Source organism: Balearica regulorum, chromosome 2 (genome assembly GCF_011004875.1).
Source record: "Balearica regulorum gibbericeps isolate bBalReg1 chromosome 2, bBalReg1.pri, whole genome shotgun sequence".
Taxonomy (NCBI): Eukaryota; Metazoa; Chordata; class Aves; order Gruiformes; family Gruidae; genus Balearica; species Balearica regulorum.
In genome coordinates, this window is record NC_046185.1 from 118,019,006 (window position 1) to 118,031,438 (window position 12,433).

The 12,433-nt window shown below is 34.8% G+C and overlaps 1 protein-coding gene across 47 annotated transcripts in view; it reads left to right on the plus strand.

The window, feature by feature from the left end:
- Positions 1-12,433, plus strand: part of CLASP2 (cytoplasmic linker associated protein 2) — a 146,879-nt gene that overhangs the window by 110,751 nt on the left and 23,695 nt on the right. For 28 of the 47 annotated variants that reach the window (XM_075745510.1, XM_075745506.1, XM_075745508.1 and 25 more), the window contains 4 exons: positions 2,122-2,228; positions 5,471-5,715; positions 6,376-6,439; positions 11,317-11,480. In XM_075745510.1, the coding sequence (XP_075601625.1) occupies positions 2,122-2,228; positions 5,471-5,715; positions 6,376-6,439; positions 11,317-11,480 (580 nt within the window). Of the gene's footprint in view, positions 1-1,384; positions 1,448-2,121; positions 2,229-5,470; positions 5,716-6,375; positions 6,440-11,316; positions 11,481-12,433 lie in introns of all 47 variants that reach the window. The other 19 variants (XM_075745501.1, XM_075745492.1, XM_075745498.1 and 16 more) reach the window with 1 other exon arrangement.

Below are 12,433 nucleotides of genomic sequence, written 5' to 3' on the forward strand. Positions count from 1 at the left end.
GTTTATCCCATTATTGCTTGTATTTAAAGCTCTATCAGCCTTGATACCTATGTTTTGACATCCTCTGTCCTGTCTCTTTTTCCATGCTGAGACATAATTTCTGAAAAAACAAGTATTCCACAAAGCATTATTTGCAAAATAAAATTCCCTAGGTAAACAACTTCATACAGGTTTAGTTTGAAATAAAATACATTGATGTGCCTTATGTAAGGAGTAGAGAACTTAGTGGCAAAACCACAATGTTGTTTCCGGGACCTTTACAGGATTTAGGATTATTTTGGAGTTCACTCAGGTTAAAAGAGGTATGCTTCCCCAAATGTGATTTGGTCCCTGTCAGGGCTATTTGATTCAAATCAGACTCTTAAATTGTCTGTATTAATCAGAGTAAAGGATGATTCATTTGATTCCTGGTTTCTATTTATTCATCTATCCAAAAGGTGTGAAATATTTGTATTTACAGTTATTTATTAAATCATACCTGGCTGTAAAATTCTAACTTAAGTGAACTGAAGAAAGAAGGTGAATTGTTTAAAATTTAAACTTACTTGGTTACAGAAATAAAATATTAGCAATGGTGAGGTAACTTCTTTAGAGTCTGTAGAAGACCAGTTTTATGCAAGTGCCAGAAGGAAGGTACTCAGTTTTATTCAAAAGTCCTTAAGGATCTTTGGTTCTCAGTTTCCATAGCTTTAAAGAGTCGTAATAAGCTATAGTAACTAACATAAATGTTTCAATTTCACATTTTTTTTATTTATTTAAAGAAAACAATACATATTTGAACTGTTAATTGCATTAAATTATTTTAAACTTTTGATTGAAATTTAATAATTTTAACTTTCATCTACATAGTAATGAGTTTTAGCTGAGGTTAACTTACCTGCACATAGGCAAGAACTCAAGTTTATACAGATTGTCAGCTGCCCACACAGTGCTGGAGTCACTTTTTGCAGATAATGTTTGGTACGTGAGTTCTGGCTCTGACTTCAGCACGTAGAATTGAGTTAACTCTACAATGGAAGGCCTGTATCAGTGCAACTTTTTAGATATTTCTGAGGATTCTGTTTGTGTGTGTGTGCGCGCGCATGTGTGTCTACGCATTTTTTTCTTTGAACTTAAACATACCTGCTTTTGATCTGCTCTTAATCTTTTAAATTAAAAAAAAAATGCATGAAATGCCCAGTGTATATAAACCTATATAATTCTTTATAATCATATTCTATACAATCAAAGACCTTCCCTGAAGCTTTTGCCTTCTTTGTAATACTTAGTTTCTTGTGCTAAAGTTGAATCTTGTTGATAAACATTCTGTTGTTCATCTAAGCAACTATTGCAGCACTTTCATTCTATGGTAATAGATAGGGTTTATATGATCCTATTATTGCAGCTTCCAGACATCACTCCAGATCCACTGGTGCCCTCTACACTCCTGATGTTTATGGGGCTACAGGTGAAGGATGAGTACACTTTGCTGTCATCTGTGCAGTCATCTTGGATATTTTTTTTCCCCACCCACTTGGTTATTCTCATAGTTTTAAAAAGCATTATTTATATTCAGTTTTGTGGTTTTAATAATCCAGATAGATGTGTTTATGTTGCTAGATTTCGTCTCCACCCCCACCCTTCAGTGTTAGTCCTTTTCTTCCTTAACAACAATAATTTTATTTTTACTTGCAGAAGAACTTTTTTTAGTTTACTGTTTTTCAGTATTTGTAGAGCATTCTTTCTGCATGTAGTTTTCTAATCAGCATTCTCAATAGCCTTCCTATTGTGTTTGGTTTCTTTTTAAATGAAAACAAAAACCCAAAATGAAGAAGACATTAATTTAAAAAAAAAAAAAAAATGTTCTTTCCGTTAAGAGCATTTTGTGGGGTGTTTTTCGCTGTGATATTGGAATAGAATGTTTGTATATGACTCTGGGTTTTTTCTTCATTTCTTACTTTTCGCTGCACCAGTAAGGACTTCACAATGAAAATAACCAGTATTTTAGCCACTACATAATTTTTTAGGAATGTTAAGCAAATGCTTTTCTTCTGCTTGGGTTTTTTTTAAGTGACTGTGATATTCATCTCCACGTTGCTATTCTGACTGAATTCTTTATATTAATTTTTCTTGTTATAACAGGTACCGGCTTTGGAATTAGTCAGTCAAGTAGATTGTCATCATCAGTTAGTGCTATGCGAGTTCTGAACACAGGTTCTGACGTGGAAGAGGCAGTAGCAGATGCTTTGGTAAGAATCTCGCACTTACCTTGTGTAGGACACAGACAGTGTTTGGTACCTATACATTAAAGTATGCAAAAGAACCTGTCATTCATCGTTTTATTGGCTTCTAGGTGGGGGAAAAAAAGAGAAACTGAATTGCTAGAGCTGCAAAGTATTGAAATTTTTGTTCCCTACAGAAGTCTTAAATTTTGAGAAACGTACATTTTTCCATGGCAGACAGGAAATAGTCTCGGACTGTTGTGTTGGAGTGGCCCAAGGAGCCACTTGAGCAGGTAGCACTAACCAGCAGTTTCCCACAACAGCTAGACAAACCTCTGGATAGGTTGAAGGCTTGCCAGAGCTGGGAATGATGACAGCTAAAGCACTCTGCTTATCATGAGCCTGGGTTCCATTTAAAGTTGTTCTGTCTGACAACATGTGAGGTTGACGCTGAAGAGATGGACTGATGGCTTGGCAGGCAGCATTTCATAAGTTTAGTTTTTGTTTTGTTTGTTTTGAAAATGTTACTCTGAATTTAAAAATGGTTATGCCATTCTCTTTCTTAACCTTTACTGTTCTTTAAAAGGGTGGGTTTGGCTCTTCTACTTCCCTGCCCCAGTTAGCCAAACAGTCATCATTTTGCTATTCTGACATTTACATCAGCAAGCTGAAATCTTCAATTAATTTAAAATGCTGACACTATAAGTCAGATACATTTTTATCAGGTGTTGTGTACTACTTGCTTATCATTAAATATTATTCAGTTATCAGAATGCTTTAAGGAATTTGTTATTACTCTATTTTAACAAAAATGTTATTTGGAACACTAGTAAAAAACCTACAAATTAAAACGCTAAAAAATTTAATTATACACAGAAACAAAATTTCAAGGGAAAAAGTCTGAAGAACTCTGTCATGTTCTTAGTCTGGCAATTTATTGATTTCTTGATTAATACTGTCTTCTTGGCACATTAGTTTAAAATTTGTCTGCCTTCACTGGCATGGAGATCAGGATATCTGTGAAATCTTGACTAAGAGGTCATGCTGAAATTGAGTGGGTTTTCCCCTTTCTGATGTTGTAAACTTGCAAAAGGTTTTCAGCATTGATGGGGAATGCTAGTTAGTAAACTGGAAGTCAATCTGAATTTTGGAGTAGGGATCAATAGAAAAACAGTCTGTGGAACATGAAAAGTCTCTGGCTATAATTTGAAAGTCTGTGCTATAGATTTATCTACACTAGTGCTACATGAAGAGTTCCTTTAGTACGTTTTAGCAACTTCATAGCTTACTCAAATTTAACTGGGCAAAGTATGTAGTAAGAATATAAATTGAGGAGAAACTCATGCTTCCAATGACTGCTTTTGAGGCTTGAATGTGTCCTGCTTTGTTGAGGTAATGAAGTTTGTTCATAGAAACTGGTTTGTATTACCCAAATCCAAAATAGCATGATGCTTCTAGAAATGTTAAAGGAAAATTAGTTGGTATATTTTAGCTAGAATCTGTCATTGCAAAGAAGGATCAAGAACAGCAACATTTTAGTATTTGCATGCTTGATTGCCTGCCATGCTCTAAATTTAGATGGATATCTGGTTATGAACACACTTATTGTTTTACCATAGACTGAAGCCCCCCCATCAGGACAGTGTTGTAAAAGGTAGAATGTACAGTCCTGACAGATGTAATATAAAAATCGAAAATATTCTGGAGTGTATTAACTATTTCTATGGTGTGAAAAATACTCGTCCAGTTACAATGCTGCTCAAGCCAAAGGGCTATTAGTCTTCTGGCTAATGTGTTTTAAATATAAGACACATGAAATGCAGCAATATGGTGATCTTTACATGCTTTTCTACTTTTTACTTTAGCAAAGTTCTTGGCATTTCAGATTATATTTCTTTTAAAAAAAAATTTTTTTTAACTTATGGTGACCCTTTTCAAAAATGCTCATGTCTCTGTGATTTTTCCCTTCCTCTGTTCTCTTACACGTGTGTGTATATATGCTTGTTCTGTTGACAATAAGCTTACTTGTTACATGATGTATTGACTAGTTTGGATTACATTATCCTATAAGCTGTTCCACAGTCAAAAATGAGAAGTCTGTGCAAATGGCACTGGTAATTAAGGGGAAAACAATCACTTATACTACTCCTTCTTTGAGTATTTAACAAAAACAAATTTTTAACTACTAGCTTCAATTCCAAAATTTGAATGGCAGTTATTTTGCAGAGGTGTGTGTTTTTCCTTTTAGGATAAATAACTGCTTTTTTTTTTATTATTTTTTCCCCCTTTCCTCTGGCCTTTGGCATGTTGTGTTTTGTTTGCTTGTTTTTGTTTTTAGGGGATTTGGGGTTTTGCATTATGTAATCAATTTTTTGAAGGACGTTGACTGCCGTAGTAATTGTTGCCATGACAAAATTTAGATATTGAAATGAAAGAAAGAGATGGAGAAGTTAATGGGAAAATAAAGTTTAAATGAAGGTTTTGTCCTTAGATAGCAATTGACTGCATGTGCTAAGTCTTCATACTCAAATATCACTGCATAAAGGCACAAAGATTTTGACAGGGAAGTCTTTGTGACCAATCAGCAGATGATACGTAATACTTCCCTGGAAACGGAAACTTCTTGGCAATGCATGGTATGCTCACCAGATATAGAGAGCTAAGAACAAAATTTACAGTAAGACTGTATGTTTTCCAGTGGCAGGTAGATTAATAGTCACAATGCTGCTGTGCCTTACCTTCCTGTTCTCAATGTCTGTTTCTTTTCAATAATTTACTGCTAACAGCTCTTAGGAGACATACGGACTAAGGTATAGAAACTATTTTCCTTCTTCAATAGTTTAATATGTTGCTATTAACATGCTTGATACAAAGTAAGTTAAAATGACAGAATATGTGGATTTAGACTTGATTCTTATATCTGTAACATATAAAGTTATTAAGTGAAATAACTAACTTTCAATACAATCTTTATGTTACCCTATAATGCAATTTTATGGATTTTTACAAGTAAACTTTAAGTCGAGTATTTCATCAAACGTATGTCTTCTCTGCATTTGCTTTGCTTTTATATTTGGAATACTATGCAAACCATACTTCAAAATATTTTTATTAGCTCAGTTTGACCTGTTGAACAGTTGGAGCCATTTGTCACTGCAGGGAGTAGGGGTCACGCTGGTTATTTGAACTGTTGGTCTTTCTACTGATTATGGATACGTATAGTATCTCTTTGAAAATCAGAACTAACGTGGGGTGTTTCTGTACAATAGAAGAAGCCCGTGCGAAGGAGATACGAGTCTTATGGGATGTACTCGGATGATGATGCCAACAGTGATGCGTCAAGTGCCTGTTCAGAGAGATCCTACAGCTCTCGGAATGGAAGCATACCAACGTATATGAGACAGACAGAAGATGTGGCTGAAGTCCTAAATCGCTGTGCCAGCTCCAACTGGTCAGAGAGAAAAGAAGGCCTTCTAGGCCTGCAAAACTTATTAAAGAATCAGAGAACTTTAAGGTACGAAGACATGTTTACAGAAAAACATTTTATTTCAGAGTTGAAGTGAAGCGAGGGAAGTACGAAAGGAGGCTAATGTTCTAAAGAATATGGAAGGTTGAGGGAGAGGGAAAGCAGGATGTGTGCCTGTGAGATCGAGAAGGTGGAAAGAATGAGGAAGCCGTTGTCACTTCTGGCAACCAGTGTATAGGAGCTGTTTAAAAAGCTCAGTTTAAGAAATTGAATTTAAAATCAAGAGAATTTTTGCAATACAAAAGATTCCTAAAGTGCATCTAGTATTGATGGAAGGCCTTTATATTTATTTATTTATCTTATAATTTATTTATTATTAGTTGTGGTATTTTTATTTATTGGCTGTTTATTGAGAAGAAACTGTTTACTACTAGCTACAAAGAATACCTTTTTTGTTATCTGCTCTGTTAACATAGTCAGGAATGGTTTAATGTATGAATTAGTTTAAAGAGACATTTTAGGTTGAAAGTCTCATTTTAAACAAAATCCATTGCATTTTTATCCATGTCTTAAACAAAATGCGTTTTTCTACTCCATTTACTAGATTATTTGACTCAGTGTTTACAGTTGATTTCACAGATTGCTATGCATTAGTGTTCGGTAGTACTAGCAGGGGAGTTGACTAATGTATTGTTGTCACTTTGACAGTCGTGTTGAGTTGAAAAGGTTGTGTGAAATCTTCACAAGAATGTTTGCTGATCCTCACAGTAAGGTATGTTTAGGTTTTTCTTACTTGCAGTAAACGTTTGAAAATACATATTAATAGAAAGCCTGTTCAGGTAAAATACGTCAGCGGTATTTGCACATGTAAAAATTTCACGAACTGTGTAAGTTCATGGTGTCAGATTTCGATCCATTTAATTTGCAATTTTGAACAAGATAACTGTCAACTTTTTTCACAGGATAATTGAAAAAAAGGTTAGTTTCATCTAAAATGCATTGAAGTAGTTCAACAGTTTGTGCTCAAAATTTGTAAGTATTTTTAAGAAGTCATATTCTTTACCGAGGCCACTTCAACATGAGTAATGGTTTTCTCTCAGTTAGAAACAAAAGGCTCTGGTGTGGTAATTTAAATCATAAAGAAAGCAGTCTAAATCATACATGATGAGTCTGATGAACTATACCAAATGTGTACTTATTTTCCAGGGTATTTTGTATTATCTTATGATATCTTCCTTGAATTTCATAGATAGGGCTAGCACTTGAGACTGTTGAATCATTTTTACGTCGTTATTAGTATTCAATAAATAAGGTGGAAACTATACTTCAGTATAAAAGGAAATGCGATGTTTTATTCACCTTTACCTAGGTAAAGACCCAGTATGGATGATGTAACAAGGAAAGTAATACTTCTGTGTTCTAAGACCATGAAAATCTTTTTACCTGACTGACTTTGCTTGATATTATTTTTACAATTTTTGTGGGAGGTGGGTTACTAGTACTGCTTCATATATACTGTAATTTCCCATAGCAAACAGACTGCAGGTAAATAAGGAGCTGAATAAAGTTATAATGAATCATATAAAAAGCATGTAACTTCGTATTTTGTTTGAATTCTAGGCTTGTTTGGAAGAAACCTTATCTTTTATGTTGGGTATAAGATGTCCCACTTTATGTCCATGTTTCAGAATTGGTGAAATGATAACCCAGAACAATTCAGACTAAATTAGTTATTTGAGAAGTATTGACTTTTCCCAGCAGAATTCAGAAAAACTACTTTGATTGTGCAGTACATTTAACGTAATTTTAAGTCTTCCTTATTGCTGCAATGGAAAATTAAATTCAGAGTGATGAGAAGTCTTGACAGGTTACCTTTGTGTTCATCTGTCCTCCTTATTTTTCCTACTGGAAAAAGTGACTTAGCTGCTCTCTGTGTCACCGTGTATTTTGGAAGAAACTTGCATTGCACATAGTAATATGATATTAAAGTTGCTTACATACTGCAGAAATCCAGAAGGAAAGACTAAAGCCAAGCAATTAAAGAGAAACTGAAGAAAACATTCCGTAAAAAGAACAGTTAAGTCAGAGGAGAGGAAAGAAAATTCAATGTTGAAATATGAGTGCTTTTTTTAAATGAAGTAATGACAAAATTGTGAATAAAAGCTTGGTCTAATTTTTCTTATTCTTGTGTTAATTAATGTTGCAGCTATGCACGCGTTGGAACTAGGCAGGAGATTTTTTTTTTTTTTTGTAGTGGGGGAGCCAGGGAAGGATAATAAATATGTTCCAAAATTTAGTTGTATGTGTCAGAAGAGCATTTTATCTTTTCATTAAGCCTTTAGGAATGTTACATTGAATTATTCTAGCTGATTGTTTTCTTTACTTGGCATTCTGACATAAAATAATACTGTTTTGATTTCAAAAATTTGGCCTGTGTTATAGCATATGTGGTACACCTCTTCCAGTCACTGCAATCTTGCCTGCTTTTTGGTGTTGCAAAACTATTAATAGTTGTCAGTATATTATGAGGAGGATCCTTTAAGTATTAAGAGTTCATGAGCTGTGAATTATTTATCACATACATACGGCTACACAAATCTCATTTCAGACTCTTTTCAAGTGTCATCACTTTTGGTTGTTTTGGTTTGTTTTTTTCTAAAGGTTTACCTTAACAAGATAGCTGGATGTAAGGAATTGCTTAGAAAAAGAGAGTAATAATATCATTTGGAGGAGAAAATAGGAGAATGATTTGAAGGACTTGCCAAATGCTTACTTTTAAAATACATTGGGTATCCCAATAAAATTACTAAATTTATCACAAAAGTTTTGAAATACTTTTTTTGTTTTATTTTGTTTTATATTCCATACAGGAACTTTGTATTGATGGCCACTAATTTGTGTGTTTTTATCTTTTTCCCTTTTTTGTTGTTGTTTTTTGTTTTTGTTTTTGTTTTCATTTTGCATGCTGTCCCCTGTGTTGGAACTCTCTTTAGAGAGTAAGTTGGTTCAATATTTGTTGGAAGCCTAACCTTACTTGCATGAATGTGCAATTAACCCTTTTTCTCTATTTTTCTTCCCCAAAGAGTTCATGCAGTGTCAAGCCTTTTGCAATCATAAAATGCTATATACAATTATGTAAACTGTGTGGTAAAGTTTCGAGATGTGCTTTATCTACTAATTAACTGACATTGTTTGGTTATGCATTCCTGCTTTATATTGTGGTGGTTGGCACATCTGAAATAATTCACTTTAAAGATGGATCACTCATAGTTATTTTCATACCTGTTTATTTTTTTCCGCTATCAAGTTATTAAAAACGTCAGCTTTAGGTGCTTGACTGCAGAATTTTAATTTACATCATAAAAATGGAAACTGCAAAAATCGCAGTAACCGCATACATTGTTCAACATGTAGGTAGTTGAGTTCCATTTTCCATTCCAAATTCATCCTTTACCTTAAATGCTCTTACAGCCTTCTTAAATTCTTCATACTTTGGCCTAAGACAAAATGGTATGATTTGTATTTTTTTATTAAAAAAATAAAATACAACAAAATGACTCAGCTTAGTTTTTTCCAGACATTCACTATGGTAAACCTAAAATCAAAGCTTGAAAACAAAACTGAGTCCTCAGTTACATGTATTTTTAACAGCTAAACATTGGCACAAGATCTTTCAAGTACTTCTGCCATAGTGACTCATAATTCACTTCATAATGATTTCAATTTAAACCACTTGAGATGTTTAAAGTGTCATAAGAATTCTGCGTTACTCCATCAAATAAGAGGTTGTAACCAGTTTGTTTAGTTTGCACATTTTAATGAAAAAGGATGTGTGTGTCAGTGTTTGCAAACTCAAAGAAACAGGTACAGTTGATAACTTCTGCTGAGCTGTATAGTTTAATTTGAAGGAGGTTAAATGCAATTCTAAGACCCCCAGTGTAATCTTTATAGCACCAGAATTTTTTTAATTTGCCTAAGTCCAATATATTTTCCCCTTCTTTTAGGGCTGTGAAATCCATAGACTGTCATATTACAATACAGAAAGTACTTTTTGGTTTGGTTTTGCCTAGGTCTTGTAATTGTGCCCACTACTTGTGCATCCACAAAGTGGTATATTGTTTCAGTTCAGCTGAATGCAGAAGGCCTTATTTCCAATTCCAAGCATAAAAATTTTTTTCCCAGTACTGGGAGGGTAATTTTTAAACCTCAGACTTGAATACAAATCTAGACAGATAGCTTAGAGAAGTTAGCAATTTTTTTTTATTACTATTTTTTTATTCTTACAATTTTCAATGTAGTTTGCCTCAAAAGGGAAGTTAAAGTGGCTCATCCAGATGGGCTTTATGTTGAGTAGGATTTGTATTATTTTGTTTCTAACACAGCATTTCAGTATTTAAGATGTCTGTTAAAAGATTCTCCCTGGTCTTTATTAGATCCTGAAAGAATCTGAGTTTATTTTTTATTTCCAATGTAAATTTTGAGGCACTTCTTTTCAAGATACCTATATGGATTTTTCCATTTTACGATGTGAATTTGCTTACCCTGGCTTGATTATCAACATGAAAAGAGATTTAATTTCATCAGCGATGAAGGCATGCAGCAGCATGCACCAACTCCTCCATACTCAATCAGTGCTGAGGAAGAAAGCCTGCTTCTGTGGCCTGGTTTCTACAGCCGTGTGAGGTATGATCACAGTTTGAGATCATCCGTTCTCACAGACAGCAGCAGAATTTGGCCTTACGAGAAGCCAGGTTAGCTGCAGGAGGATGTGGGGTTCTAGCCCTTCCTCTGCAGCAGCTGTTTCCAACCTTATACCCATGTCGTAAATACTCAGGAGGCAATAACTCTCCAGCCTTCTTTGCATCTGAGTACTGAGGTTACTATAAATACAATAATATACATATTTACTTAATTTTTACCGAATGCAGTCTTTTCAACATTATTCGTATTTAATGTATTCAGCATTATTTGTTGAAAAGAACACAATGGATAACATGTTTTTGAAAGGACAAAAGTACATCTGTGTCTTAAACACCTGCCAGTCTGAAATGTGTCATGGTTTTTTTCCCAACTCTGGTGAATAATTTTGTGTTTGGATACCTACAATAGCAGGAGAATCTTCTTCTGTTCCACAAATATTTTATGTAAAGGAATTGGCCAGCTTTCATGATTTTGCAGTATTTAGCAATGCAGATATTTACAATTAATATTTTGTGAAAGAACTGCAGCAGCTTTTTTTGGTTTTAGAGAGAAAGTGTTTTTGTAGTCTTCAAGGAATATGTCAAATCAACCTAATGATAAAGCTTGAAAGGGTAAAAAAATCAAGTTTTACTGAAAAAATTGAGGTTGCGCCAGCCATCACAGTAAGCATTTCTTTTCTTGACGAAACTGCATGGAATACCTAATTGTCAAACTTCTACAGAAGTCGGCTAACATTTCCAATGTACTCTTGTATCAAAACCCAACGAAAAAGCAAGACAGATTTCTTTTTCTTTTTTCTTTTTTTTTCCTGCTTGGCTGCAAAACACTGCCTTTCTCTGCCTCTGATTCCCTTACTGCTTTCTTCTTTGTTTGTGAGTTCAGCATACGTCAGTGTCGTTTCCTCTTTTGCCCCATCCTACCCTCTTTCCATCTTCTTCTGCCTTTTAGGTGTTCAGTATGTTTTTGGAGACGCTGGTGGACTTCATCCAGGTCCATAAAGAAGATCTGCAGGACTGGCTGTTTGTACTCCTGACACAGCTGTTGAAAAAAATGGGTGCTGATTTGCTTGGATCCGTACAAGCAAAAGTTCAGAAGGCACTTGATGTCACAAGGTAACAAGTTCTTAAAAAATAATAATAAAAAAACAGTAAAAAAAAACCCCAACACCCAAAAAATCCAAACCGTCATGCTACTTCCAAGTTATTAGGATTTTTTAGTGTTGTATGAGATTCTTGGAAAAATGCAGAGCTAATAACAGATTGTGAAACTTGAGTAAACCTCGCTGCTTAAGCATTTTGGTTTCCTAAATGACTGTTAGTTGAAAGGATTTGAGTCCTTAATGGCAAACAATTAATGATACTACTTATCTGATTCCAAAATGTATATCTGAGCCATATACGTTTGTTGTCTTGCCTTGCATTCAGTGATGCAGTGCCTGTGTTTGAACTTCTTTATTTTGATATAAAAATAATTGTTGCAGTATTCATCTCTCGGTGTCAGCAGGCTTTTAAGAAGTTACCGCAATAGCGGATTTGCTGTCTTCCCTCCGCTCTCCCCAAACTTTGATAATAGCCTGATCTTACATGATTCTGAGGGCTACCAGAGCTGCCCATCCCTGACCAGTTTTATTTCCAAATGAAAGCTAGATTTTTAAGTAGCGTTGGAGGGCCTCTGGGACCTACTTCTCATCCTCCATTCTGTGAAGTACAGGACAGTCTAAGCGGTCTAGGTCTCTGCAGAACCTATTCATGTGGCAGATCTGCTGTGAAATCTGGGGAATGATACAGTGTGTCTTGCAGGGAGAGAGGGAATATGATCTGCTACACCTTTTATATTTTTTTTTTTTTTTTGGCTGCTGCAGCAGAGCCTGTAAGGGCATGTGGGAGAGCATAGGGGAGCTGTGGAACAGGATGGTTCAGAGAAGCGTGCAGGAGGGCTGTGGTGTATACCTTTCGCAGTACTACTGCATAGTAATTTGGGGGTTGCATAGCTTTAGAATCAGAATACTACCATATCATTATATCATTCCTTCTTACTTGTGTTATTATTGAGGGCTTATGTAGTG